The 14,230-nt window shown below is 40.9% G+C and overlaps 1 protein-coding gene across 2 annotated transcripts; it reads right to left on the bottom strand.

Annotated features, from left to right (window-relative positions):
* Positions 1-840: 840 nt before the first annotated feature.
* Positions 841-13,994, bottom strand: pom121 (POM121 transmembrane nucleoporin). 2 transcript variants are annotated; one of them, XM_034312926.2, is made up of 13 exons: positions 13,389-13,994; positions 12,465-12,674; positions 12,085-12,261; positions 11,696-11,776; positions 11,132-11,306; positions 10,629-10,720; positions 10,422-10,501; positions 9,826-9,947; positions 9,558-9,657; positions 8,690-9,076; positions 5,589-7,175; positions 5,018-5,110; positions 841-1,549 (listed from the first exon to the last, which is right to left on the bottom strand). In XM_034312926.2, the coding sequence occupies exons 1-13, from the start codon at positions 13,937-13,939 to the stop codon at positions 1,452-1,454; spliced, it is 3,753 nt and encodes a 1,250-aa protein (XP_034168817.2). In that variant the 5' UTR covers positions 13,940-13,994; the 3' UTR covers positions 841-1,451. The 2 variants fall into 2 exon arrangements, with proteins under 2 accessions (XP_034168817.2, XP_034168816.2); XM_034312925.2 differs by having other exon boundaries at positions 12,465-12,677; positions 13,389-13,993.
* Positions 13,995-14,230: the final 236 nt, after the last annotated feature.

Raw genomic sequence — 14,230 nt, 5'->3', positions numbered from 1 at the left:
GTTTTCACATACTCATCACTTAATGTCACCCTTTTTTCAATCACACTAAAGGACTGTGCTTTGAAGGAATTCAGAGACCTACTTTAAAACAGCCCAAAACCCTGAGATCAGGAACTAGTCGAGTATTCACAAAAGTCCTAAACATTACATATTAAAGCCAATCAGTTGCGTTCTATTGCTTTCACAGCCTTCACACAAGTCTGACATCATTCACAGCACATAACCTGCAGCACATCAGATGCACTAAGGCACAAAGAATTGTAAAGTAATTCATAGGTGAAGCAATGTCTAATATTCAAACCTGTTAAAAGAACAAGACAGGGATTTTCTGAACACATAAAAAGCTCTGGAATATGAATAAATAGCAAACTGGTAGCTCAGGAAGGTAATCACCCCCCCCCCCTCCCCTCCCCCCCCAGCCCAGCCCAGCCCAGCCCAGCAACAATAGTATGGCCACAGATGGACTATTAGAGAGGTATTAGCTCTAAAAGAAAAAGACAAATACAAGGACATAGAAGCAGTTGGGTTAATGGGACAAGAGTCAAGAGTTTTTAACGATATGAATAATCATGCTTAATAATGGTCACTAAAAGAATTCTAATACTTAAGATTATAGGACATTTAAAGAGAGGACATTAATAATTAAAGAACTGGTAAGTAACATTTACTGGAGTAAATAGACGAGGTAGTCAAATAGCCAATAGCACACAGATGGTTGTAAACCAAGAACAGCCTGTATTAAATCATCTGCTTTGGTTTGAAACATCTCAACTTGAATATGACTTACCCTTAAACATGAACCAAGCAAATATTTTAAAGGGATAGGCCATAAAAGCAATGAAAAATACTAAACAACTTTATTTTGCTGCTCAATGCATTTGGATGAGGGACATATTTCAATTAAAACACATTTTCTGAAGACCGAATAACCTTAGTAAGCAGTTCAGTCAGGGAGCAGAGACAGGAAAGTATGTTTTGTTGAAAGTATTCATATGAAAAAAATTAAAAATTGATTACTGAAGTTGAATGTAATGTGAATGATCACATAAAATAGGTCACACAGACAGCTATTAAAAAAAAAAAAAAAAAAAAACCAAACCAACACAATATCCAGAAAAGCAAAGACCAGAATCAAACCCAAATTCAGCTTCTTTTAGCCTGAACTTTACGTGTCCAGGTTTTTAATTGTCTCCTCATACTTTTAATCTGCCAAGTAGTTCTGTCTGTCCACATCACTTGCTGTCAGTCTGACTCCGCACAGGAAGATGTTGGTATGCCAAGATCACTTGACCTAAAAAAGGGATGTGGTACCTAATTATACGTCAACGCAAACATCAGTTGTGTTCAGGTCCTATTGGAATCCTGATGAAGTCCTGTTAGCAGCAGCAGAAGCAGCTAGAATAATCAGATGGGGTGTTGCATGTGTCCAAACAAAGTCTTCACGGTCAACATTACTTCTTCCTTGTGTGCTGCCTGCGAGCCTGTAGTCTTTGTCGTGAACTGCTGGGCTTTGAGCCAGCACCAATTGAAAAAGTGGCTGAAGGAGTGCCTGGAGGAGAAAAACAAAACAAATGTAGTTAGAGACAATTTAAATTCTATGCTTTCACACATCGGGTCATTAAAAAAAACTACCAACAATCCTCTGGTCCTCATCAAGGTCTACATCTGATAACAGCAGATTAAGGTTTGTTTACAGTATGCTATAAACAACTATTACCATGGTCCCACTCTTCATCTGTGGATTACAAAATTAGCTACTAGATTAGATACTGGATTTTTCAGTTCTTCAAAGCTGTTGTTGAACTCGTATCATGAAAAGCTCATAAGCTCAAGCCTGCTCAGACTCATTTAACATAGGCAAGATTAGATCATGCATTTAGAAGCATTATGGGATGGTTTGGGTCCACTTGTCCCCTTATCCTTTATCCTTAATGGAACATTTCCATCCTGTATGACTGGTATCTTCCCTGACAATGCCCACATCTACAGGACATGAGGGCTCACTTGATGGTTTGATGAGTATGAAAACTGTGCCAGTACTATGGCTTTTGCAGTCAACAGACTTAATCCAACTGAACACTTAAGGGAGATTTTGGAACGATGTATTATAGCACTCTCTACAGAATGATGTAACATCCATTTGATATATTAAACCCCTAGTGCACATATGAGCCTGACTGTATTGCTGGTGCTCAGGGGATGCTGGTTGTCAATAAGGTTTGAGCAAAATGTGAGCAAAAGATCTTGTGTAGATGGAAATTTGAAGGGATTATGGCTTTTATCTATACAGCTTGGCATTTCTGGGAGGGTTCCATATTCATTGAATAGAACCTGATGTAACTGCCTTGACAAATTTCCTCACAGACTTTCTAATCAACTTGCTGTTGGTTCACTGACTTCACATACACTATATGGCCAAATGTTTGTGCTCCCCTGACCATCACAGCCATCTGTGGTTCTTCTCCAAACTGTTGCCACAAAGTTGGAAGCACACAATTGTACAGATTCTCTTTGTATGCTGTAGCATTACAATTTCCCTTCACTGGAACTAAGGGGCCCAAACCTGTTCCAGCATGACAACGCCCCTGTGCACAAAGCGAGGTCCATGAAGACAGGGTTTGCTAAGGTTGGAGTGGAAGAACTAAAGTGGCCTGCTCAGAGCCCTGACCTCAACCCCACTGAACACCTTCAGGATGAACTGGAACAATGACTGCATCCCAGGCTTCCGTGCCTGACATCATTGCCTGACATCACTAAAGCTCTTGTGACTGGCAAAACCGCCAAATTCCCTCAGTCACGCTCCAAAATCTAGTGGAAAGCCTTTCCAGAAGAGTGGAGGTTACTGTAACAGGAGGTTTAAATCTGGAATGGTATGTTCAAACAAGCACATATGGCTGTAATGATCAGGTGTTCACAAACTTTCAACCATAGCGTATAAATCAACAGCTTCACAATGAAAGGTGCCACATGCCAAAATAAACCTTTGTTTTTAGCACTTGGAGACAATTTAGTCTCCACACAAGAAAACATTAAAAAAACTGCATTTATTTTAATAACTTTATTTTTATTTAGTTTAAAATAAAACTTTAGTTTTATTTTAAAGCTAGTGTTAAACATACAGCATTTCTCCTTGAATCCCTTTCACAGTACTCTCCTTGTGATGCGATACACGTGTCCCAGCATTTCTCCCATTCCTGGAAACTAGTCATCTTTTTTCATCATGTCTAGAGCCTCCTGTGTTTTTTCTGGATTTCTTCCACGCTGGTGAATCTTCAGTCTTTTTTTTTTTTTAATTTCGGGAACAAAAAGAAGTCACAAGGAGTGAGATCTGGTCAATACGGTGGATGTGAAGCAACAACCACGTTGTTTTTGGTTAAAAACTCCTTGGCTGACAACACAGTGTGTGCAGGTGCGCATCAGTAAAGCACTACGCACTTTGCCCAAGTACTTCATTGTAAAAGTGCTTAGATGCGCATGCCGAGTGAGCACGCCACATTCTAATGCGGCATGCACACTTAAGAGCTTTTTACATTGAAGTACTTAGGCGAAGTGCTTAGTGCTTTCTTGAAGTGAAAGCATCAGGGAAAAAAAAAACGTCTGAAGAAGCGGTGCACCCAGAGCTGGATCTAGCACCACAACAATGTACCTGCACATCTGCACCTAAACATCCACCGTATTCACCAAATCTCGCTCCATGCTGCTTCGTTTCCCGAAATTAAAAATGAGACTGAAGGGTAAAAGATTCACCACTCTGGAAGAAATCCAGAAAAAAAAAAACACAGGAGGCTCTAGACATGATGACAAAAGATGACTAGAGGAAATGCTTCCAGGAATGGGAGAAACGCTGGGACACGTGTATCACATCACAAGGAGAGTACTTTGAAGGGGATTAAAGGAGAAATGCTATACGTTTTATAACACTCAGACACCTTTTATAGGCCTGGATTTTTCCATTTCAGCAAGGAAAATGTCCAAAGTACCCTTAATATAAATTTAAGTACATTTTCACTTTTGTAAAATACTCTGGCTCTTTTAGTACCCTTTTTTTGTCCCTTTAAATGAAAAATAAAAATAAAGATTGTTTCTGATAAGCCAATGATCCTACTGGCAGTATTTTACAGGAGATTAGGGTCAGTGATTACATTCTGCCAATATTTTAGACACAAGCAAGCAATTTTAAATGGCTGAGTGACATCAATCGGTGTTCCTCCTATTCTACAAACACAACAAAGCAATGTGGACAAAAAGTCTGAAAAATGCAACTTTTCATTGTGTTGTTCCTGTTGTGTGTGCATCAAAAAACACGCTGCACTGAAAGTGATTTTGAGTTGAACAATGTCTAAATTTCAGCAAATTTATTAACAATAGTAATTATTTTGTTGTGGTGAAGGCTCATTTTCCATGATATACCAATATTTGGATGATACTGAGTTGTATTGTTGCTTACAACAGAGGTTCTCAAACATTTTTCAGCCACGGACCCCTTTAAAATGTAAAAAAAATTTCACGGAGCACCTGAAATTTATTGCAGCCACAGAGCTTTTATTCCTGAATGCTCCAGAGACAGAACACATAAGTTTCACAATAATTATAGACCTACTTGTTTTTGGATTATTAAATTTTGGATTATTAAATTTTGGATTAAACCCATTCAATTCAAGTGAGCAGTTAGAACTATAAGAATTCAACAATAAATATAATAACGGTGGGTTGTAATTTTATTCCACTGTAACAAAGTTTAAAAAAAAAAAAAAAAAAAAATCACCATTAATGACGAATACCATTAATTATCCCTAATCACAATTCTAAGTTCATATAGAGCAGTATTGTAAAAAGTCATGCCAAGTCCACTAACGTAACAAAGACAGCACTGGCTGTTTATGTTGTTTTCAGCCATCAGCTAAGATTAATAGTTAACTTGCTTAATTTGCTGGCATTCTTGTTGGTGCTGTATCTCAAAAACCCTTCATTTAAAAAAAAAAAAAAAAAAAAAAAAAGACAAATATGTTATACTTACCAAAGGCTGAGGCACTGAATCCCCCTACAGGAGTCCCAGGGCTGCCAAATGGCATGGGGCCGCTTGCATTGCCAAATGCAGGGGTGGAGGTTCCTGTACACAAACATAGTGTGTTAATCATTTGCCACAGAAGCAGGTCATGTTTTACTTTACAGTACCGTATTAATTTGCTATATTTAATTATCTGTAAGTCACAATAATATTTAAATTCATAAAATAAATTACTAACAAAATGTATATATAATAATGTCTCTTTCAGCAGACAAATTCCATTACAACACATACTATTGTTTCAGTGAAAATCTTTATACATTTCTGCTTATGCCAAAAAAAAAAAAAAAAAAAAAACCCCCATGGGTGCAACCTATTAAACCACCTGTCAATATAATTATATTAACCTCTTTACTCTCAGAAAGCCATGACCTTTGAATATGCATGATATGCAAATTAGACAAGATTTGATGTAAATTAATGTATTTAAGCACAGGGCCACTTTAAAATGGATTGCACATGCAGACTCAGGTCAATGTATTTTACAAAGAAAATTCTTTATTTAAAACAACATGCTCACCGAAAGCAGATTTATTATCCGTGTTGCCTGCTCCAAATGCGAACCCCTGATTCTGCCCTGCTGGGGCAGGTGTTCCAAACTGTGCTCCAGAAAGCGTTGCTGTGAAATTGAAACCTCCAGGTGTTGCAGTGTTTTGCGGTGTGGCTGGTGCTGCTCCAAACGTGAAGGCAGGGGCTGGCATAGAGGCAGTACTCACTGGCAAAGCACTTGTGTTCCCAAAGGCAAAACCAGTGGAGGCTCCACCAAATGCAGGCTGTGTAGAATTTCCAAACGTTGGTGCAGCTGTGCTAGCGGGTGTGCCGAATGTGAGGGGTGTGACTGCTGTACCTCCCCCAACACTGGCACCAAATGTAAAAGGCTTGACTGGAGTAGGAGCTTGAGCTTGAGCTTGAGGGTTGGCAAAGCACGTGGAGGCGCTGAATACCGAGCTACCAAATGTGGCCTGGGTCGCTGGGGTGTTTGATGTCATGGGGGTAGTATTGTTGGCCATACCAAACCCTGTAAAGGTGGTGGTGGCTGGGCTTTGGCCAAAGCTGAATGTATTCTGAGGAGCAGCAGGCAGAGCAGTTGGTGCTGGTTTTAAAGCACCAAACTGTAAGGTTGTAGAGGTGCTGTTGGTAGTTGTTGTACTAGTGCTAATTCCAGAGGAAGCAGCTGTAGATGATGGACCTCCAAACTGAAAGGTGCTCTTTGCAGCACTCCAGTTACCAAACAGAGATGTCGTAGAATTCTGGGTACTGCTGGAGGATGAGATTGAAGCAGCCATAGGTTGGCTGCTGGTCAGTCCACAAAACAGAGATGGAGCAGGATTCTGGGTATTGGAGGAGGATGGCAAAACTGAAGCAGCCATTGGCTGGCTGTTAGGCAGGCCACCAAAAAGAGATGGAGTAGAATTCTGGGTGTTCGAGGAGGAGGATGAAACTGAAGCAGCCACTGTTTGGCTGTTAGTCAGTCCACCAAACAGAGCTGGAATAGGCTTCTGGGTACTGGAGGTGGAGACAGAAGCTGCCACTGGTTGGCTGTTAGTCTGACTGCCAAACACAGATTGACTGGGATTCTGTGTACTGGGGACCGATGAGGGTACAGAGGAAGACATCGGCTGAGTGTTAGTGACTCCGCCAAATACAGATGTGCTACTCTGAGTTGCTGGTACAGAGGAAGGTGAAGAAGCCGGCTGATTAAACACACTGCCAAAAATGGGCTTGAAAGTGGTTTGTGTAGGTTTGCCCTCTGCAGCAGAGACTGGTGTTGTCATGGCTGGTCCAAAAATAGGCTTGAACCCTGATTGCGTTGGATTGGCTATACTGCTAGCAGGCTGTGCAGAGGCTGTAGGAGCAGTTGCTGCACAAGCTGCGGGTGTCAAAGTGGTGAGGCCAAAGAGGCTGCTTCCTCCAAGGTTGAGTGTGGTGGATGAGGATGGCAGAGGCTGAGCCAGAATCTGGGCAAAAGCAGAGGGCACTGAGGAAGGTGCAGTTGACACTGTGGGCTGTGGAGTGGCAATGGAGGGCTCAGATTTCACAGCCCCAAAGTTTAAAGCAGTGGGGGTAATGGAAGGGGGAGCCTGGGCTGCCACAGTTGTTGCTGGAGCTATGAATGGGATAACAATAACTTCAGTATCATCACATAGACAATGGCCAAATAAACAATGCTTCACTAACTTGTACACATACAGTCAATAAACAGGAAAAAGGATAATTAATATGAACACTGTAAAGGATGAACATGCTCTACACCAAGAACCGTATAAATTTTCAACCACCAGCTAAAACTGGCTTCAGACCAACCCTACTCCCTGACAGTTCTCTAACACCTTTCAATGTTCTCCCAGATCAACACATACTCTACAAGCTTATTTTTAATCACAACATAGCAGACATGTAAACCCACAGTAATCCGAGATCAGCAGCAAACACCCAAAACCCTATGCACCGCTTTTGCAACAGGTAAGGTTTTAAAGCAAATCAGTGTTCAAGTGTACATGTTCAACATTTACACAGAAAAAAAAAATGTTGTTAAATGTTTTAAAGAAAAAAAATAATAATAATTCACTGCTCTCCCTGATTTTCATCTAGCTCTGTCACCTGCAGTAAGTTACCCATCAGATTGGAGAAGTGAGCTCTTTATTGCTCCGCTCATTCTGTTGGTTGAGTTCATTTAAAAAGTGTGAACTGGCTAACCTTACCAAGTTACTCTGAGTGTTAGCTAAGGTCATTAAATTGTTTAGCTAGTGTTAGCTGCCTCTTTCACTCATGTTGGTATGCAAATTATAACACCAGTCCAACGAGCTAGCTTAGACATCAAAATAAGCAACATATCGGATAAACTCCCTGCTGAGGATCTCTTACAACAGTTTACAGCAAAACACATCATGGCTTTGCTCCATAACTGTCAAGAGCTTCAGGTGCATGTTGGAAAGTGCGTGCAGGTTCATGAGCCTTGGCTACCAACACTGTCAATCACCTCATCAACGACATCATCCTCATCAACCACACCACATCAAATAACTCCTACAAAACGTATTTATCATATGGAAAAATATTGGGTGATAGATCATGGTTAACTGAACTTGACCAAAAATGATAGAACACTATTTCCAAAAATAATGTGTGGCGCTGTAACTTAAAATGTTTCCCATTCACTAACAAGGGAAAGGGTGGAGTTAAAAATTGTACTGCAGCCAGCTATTAGAAGGCCTCAGACATTTTGGCTTCATTTTTTTTAATCCCTGTTACGACGTCCACCCTTATATACGGTCATTGTGTGACTCTGACTGAAGTATTCTGTATCCATCTTATTATGTCCAGCATTGTAACCCTAAATGAAATAGTCTTAGTATTTGTTATTTCTATCATGTCATCCACCTCCCCTCCAACCTTCAGTCCCCCAACCACCACCCATGTATTTCAGATCTGTGGGAAACACTGCGAATACATTTGTAGTTTAGACCTCCTAACACTATATCAAGATATATCACATACAAATAACCATCAACTAATGGTAACCTTTCATAGAAAGCTTCACACTGTAAAATGTAATTCAAATCTTACATGAGCTAGATCATCAGCATGCTTCCTTTAGGAAGTGATTTTTGAACAGTGTACCTGCAGAGGTAGCAGCTGCAGTAGAGGGAACACTGAGTAGAGAGCTGCTCTTCATGCTCTTAAGAGACTCCAGCAGTGGATTAGCCACTGGTGTAGCTACAGTGGTGCTGGTGGTAGGTGTAGGCAGCACCGCAGACTGGACTGGTGCAGCACTGACTGTGCTGGGTGGAGTAACTGTGAGGTCAATAGTTGGTGCTGGAGCTGGGGTAGAAACTGCAGTGGAGGCAGGTGGAAGACCAGCAGCTGGGGTAGACAGGGAGGCCAGTGAAGTAGCAGTTCCTACAGGGGCAGCTGAAGTTGAGGAAAATGAAACTACCTGGGAAAACATGCCTACAGAGGGAGCAGCAGGAGTAGATGAATAAGGGGCATGGCTTGGCTTCTCTGGCTCTAGAGAAATGAATTCAGGAAAATAGAAAAATTAGTATCAGAACAATCAATCACTATTATGAAGAAGGAATATGCTTCTTGTTGGCAACTCCCAGAAACTGAATGGGAGCTACATTGCTTATGCTAATGAAACATTGAGCACCTGTACACTCAGTATAAATACCTAAACGTCATAAAAACATCTCTCCTCTTGTGTGCAGCTGATGGCAAAATTTGTTATAAAAGTCAGAAGTATGATTAGTTTGCCACAGTTCATTAAGTCTGACATCTGATTATGTAATGTCTTAGCTGGTAGAAACTCAGACAGGTTCTTAAAAGGTTCCACTGGATCCCTGTACAAATCACATGCTTGTTAAGAGCCCTCAAAGATTTACTAGCTGTTATCACCACACCACTGATTCATTATCAATTTTTGCATATGAAGAATCAACGTAACATGGGCTCTAGTAAAATCAGTCCATAAGGGAAAACGAGCACTCACCAGGCTCCTCAAGGACTTTCTGGATTTGGGTAAGAGCAGCTTTTTTCTCCATATCCAGGTCCTTCACAGTGATTGTATAGCCCAGCTCAGGGGGCGGGGGCTGAAAGAAGGAAATATCCATCTTAACTATACTGTCTAGTGAAATATAATACTCATTTATGGTGGATCACTTATGTATTTTTATTAAGCAACAGTTATAGTTTTAAATAGGCATGGATACTGTATTGTAACAAAAGTAGTTCTTCAGAAACTAATTCCCATCACACACCAAAGATATCTGGTCGCCTTTGCACATGGACACCAGCTGGATTTTACGTTTACGTTGGCCACTGTTTCCTCCAGAGTCTGACCGTGATGTAACAGGGGGATCAGGCATAGGGGTGCATTTACCTGGATGACAAACACGTTATATTGTTTTGTTTGGCAATCTCACAGCATTTTGTACAGTCTTTCAAGGCAGTTAGTATACAATAGTAGATATCAAAATATTATTATTATTATTAAGATGTTTCAATCCCAGCTAACAATTTCAAACAGCCAAAAAGTGACACAGAACTTGTACCAGAATTCTTTGTGTATGACACTATTCAGCCTGCCAACTTGCTGGGACTGTTGAATGTATCCTAGTGTTTATAACTGAATATTCATGTACATATCTACAGTCAGCATGCAAAATACCAGCACACTCTAGCATCTAAACTTCAGTCAGCATACTTTTGTTTTAAGCCTATTAGGCAACTAAGTCTGCTATGTATCTTTACATAGGCACAATACAATGATGATGAAGACTGGGTATTTTGTTGTTTGCATCATTCACACTTGTAAAAATACTACTGATTCAATAACCAAAGAACATGTCGTTACCAGAGCCAGGGGCAGTCTCAGTGGCTGTCTTATCAGAGTTAATAGCCGAATCAGAATTTGGTGAAGTAGCATTTTCTTCCCTATGAAATCAAAACATATAACAGTTATTCAGCTGTACAGTAGAAGCAGCAGATACTGATTTAAAATGTAGTGTGTCTGGTTCTTAATCATTTTTGGTCTGGTTTGTTTGAGTGTTGCAATCCATACCTGGGCTTTTTGGCCACCCTCTCAGGAGTCTGAGACTGTGATGATCCAGGGCTCACAAGAGGAGATGAACTCAGATTAGAAGCTAATCTCCTCTGTAGATATACAAACAGACTTACTTGCAAATAATAGCTCAAATAGATTGACTTAATTTCAAAATCCTTCAAAAACATAATTAATATGGACCAAACATCCAATGAATGACAATTTCCTTACAACTAGAATCTGTCCTTGGATTTCAGTTAGTGAGCGAAAACAGAGTAAAGAATATTTATTATTATATTTCTGATATCTTGCCTCAAAGCTGGAATGAATGCCTTATGTCTTGGTATTAAACATTTTGTCGATGTTCATAATAAACTGGAAAATAAAATTAATGAAACTGCAACACTGATATGACTAAGGTTACTTTGGGCCAACATACCTGATAAACCAGAATTTCAGAAAGTACTCAGAAAGAAAATACTCAGAGAAGGTTTGTGTAAACACATAGTGAGGTACGCTACCTGAGAGTAGCCCTGTGAGGAACTGTAAGAGCTACGAATAGGGTTGCGGGCTGATCCAGGCACGCCACAGGAAACAGGACAACCACTAACAGAGCTAATGGAAGAGGTCCGAGATCTCTTTACCACGGACTCTTCCAACATGGAGACGTTCATTCCTCTCTTCAAACTTCCAGGTCTAGTGAAAGGAGAAAACAGCATTATGCTTAGAGCAGTAATGTGTTATGCTAATGCAGTGAAATGAAAAAGAATTCTCATGTTAATGCATGTCCCTTTTAAGATAAAGTATTGGAAAGATGCTTTGCTATGAATTTCCTTTGGTTGGCTGTGCAGTAATTTAGCCTATAACTTTTACATAATCCTCTGAAAAACCTTTTACATATGTCCATCTCAGAAATCTAAAAGATTATTACAGAAATCCAAATGTGGTGATCCATGTATAACTGCTGAATACTTTTTAATATTTAATGTATACTTTTTAATATGTTGCAGATTCTTCTCAGTGGTTTGAACTTAGGTCATTAGGTCAAATAATAGTCTATAGTAAAATAGTGAAGCAAAACCTACTTTGGTACAAGCTGGGATGGAGCACCATTAGCTAGCAGTGGCTCGAAAACTGACTGGGAACTTCCACTGCTGTCATTCCGCCTGATGAGGAAAAGGAAGAGATTCCCATCACTTTCAATGCCATTCTCCTTTGTATCTACATGACACAAAGGAAAGAATGCTACAACCCAACAACAAATAAGAAAGAGAAACAGACACATTTTAGTGTGAACATGTGCCATTTTGCATTATATTCCTGACTGGGTACATTACTCAGCGTAAAGCTATGCATAGTTGTTACAAATGAGCTCCAACAATCAAAATACACTTAACACTCACTCAGCTTCAGTCAGTGAGAAGCTGTTGATTATCCCAGTGCATATAACCAGTGCCAAGTTTCTAACAGATACCTCCTTTTGCTCTTTTGCCCAGCTTCATGGGCTCTCTCATCATCATCGTTGTCATCATCAACATCGCGCTTACGGCTTGCTCTGAGCACACTCAGTACAGTCTCTCTAGAACAGGGGTCAGCTCGGGCTTCGAACCCAGGGGATGTGACTGCTCCAGCGGAGGTCACCTGATCAAAACTGTGGGCAAACATAATACACAAGGAGCTACACATAACATTCAGTGATGTGCAAGATAGCAGGATCAGTCCAGTGTCCATGCAATATTAAAAAGACTAGCGTTATTCCGGACTTAGGAGAAAGCCTGCTTGCAGCACAGAGCGTGATTATAATTAAATAACATTTAAACAGTAATACAGTAATGTTATGACAATATAACTCACAATGAAAAGCGCGCTGTGTTGTCCGGTCTTGCGATCTTCACCGTAACTGGACTGTGTATGGGTGTATTGCGCTGTGTCAGAATGTTCTTCTTGCGGAAGCCGTCCCACTGTGCTGGGGGAAATACGCCCACCGGAGAGGATCCTATCTGCTGCAGTGGGTAATGTCTCTGAGGGGTGATGGTGAACCTCCCTGCAGCACCCACCGGATCACTGCTGCCATACGATGATGAGAGACAGCGGTATAAGTGTACTTTGCAGATAATACATCATATAACTTTGTACAACAGGAGGCTGTCCCTAATCACACAAACTGAAGGTAGTTAACGTCTTGATGCATGATGTAAAGTTATAACTGTATCTGGTAGTAGTGAAGCAAAGGTATCTAGTTAACTGATCATGCAGGGTTATATGACTGAGTCAGGATGTTGTATCCTGATTCTTTATAGACCCTGTTTTTGTGTAAAAGTAATCCATTGACACAGACAATTTCCCATGAGAAAAGAATAGTTAAGATGGTCTCAGGCAACAGATTTGCAGCCTTAACATATTGTGTCTATAATATTTTGACAGTGTTTATCATTAAGAATTATGTTGAAAATGCTCAAACATTGTTCCTCAGTAACACTTTCTACAACTAGTATACTTTCTAAATGCAACAATGCCAGAGCTATCGTTAGTGTCTGAGGAGGAAGCTATGCTAACGCTGTCAGAGTGCTCCATGTGCCAGAAGGAACTCCCACATTTTCAAATCTTGGAGGGAAAAAATCATGGCACATTGTTGCATGCAGATCACCCCAGCGAGTGGACCATGTAGTGAGCCTGCAGTCGGGCTGCTGGTTACATTCTCATGAGCAGAAACACTCAATGAACACACACATCACCAGCAATCAGATGACCTGCTAAGTTAGTTCGAGCTTTCGTTACCCAAAAGACAATCTTCTGTTTGGAGTGGGGACTCCATGATTAGGTCGGACGAGTCTCTCCCGGAGTTGTTCTCTGGGGTTGCCGCCACAGCCTGAGCCTCCCGCGGGCCGCCCTGTGCCGGAGGGACTCTCTGCCTTACCCAGGTAACTCCCCATGAGGATGTTCCGAGGACTGAACACTGAGTCGCTGAACGTTGCGTCTCGCCTGGAAACCGAACTGGCAAAACTCCTATCGCTGGGAGACGCTAAAGAATTTCTAACATCGCTTTTATTAGTCCGAGTCTTGTTCCGCCCGGCCGCCGGGACGCCTGTGAAAGTCCTGCCCGGCAACCAGCGCCGCAGCGCGGTAGGAACTGTCAGCCCACGGCGGGGATTCAGGCCCAACCTCTCGAAAAGCTGAAACTCCTCTGCTTTATAATAACAAACGGCGCAAGTTACGACAAAAAAGAAAAGTATGTACAGATATGTAGGTATGCAAGTCAACACGAGGAAAAACAGAACAATAGCGAGTAGAGAGATAAAAGCTAGCCGCCGTTTATCTGCAGGAGACATGGCGGCACCGCGCCGCCGAGGGACAATATCCCATAATTCCGTTCTTTAGCACGCACTGCTGACGGGCCGTCGTGGATTGTGGGAAACGTAGTTTTATGCACACTCAACCTTTACCATTCAAGAGCACGCAAGGTACTGTATTGTGTATATATATATATATATATATATATATATATGTGTGTGTGTGTGATATATATATATATATATATATGTGTGTGTGTGTGTGTATATATATATATATATGAAACCCATTTAAAATAAACATCATCCTCATATTTTACTGCTTAGTAT

The sequence above is a fragment of the Pangasianodon hypophthalmus genome, chromosome 17, assembly GCF_027358585.1.
Source record: "Pangasianodon hypophthalmus isolate fPanHyp1 chromosome 17, fPanHyp1.pri, whole genome shotgun sequence".
Taxonomy (NCBI): domain Eukaryota; kingdom Metazoa; phylum Chordata; class Actinopteri; order Siluriformes; family Pangasiidae; genus Pangasianodon; species Pangasianodon hypophthalmus.
Note: the sequence above shows the minus strand (reverse complement) of the source record. Positions and strands in the feature narration are given on the sequence as shown.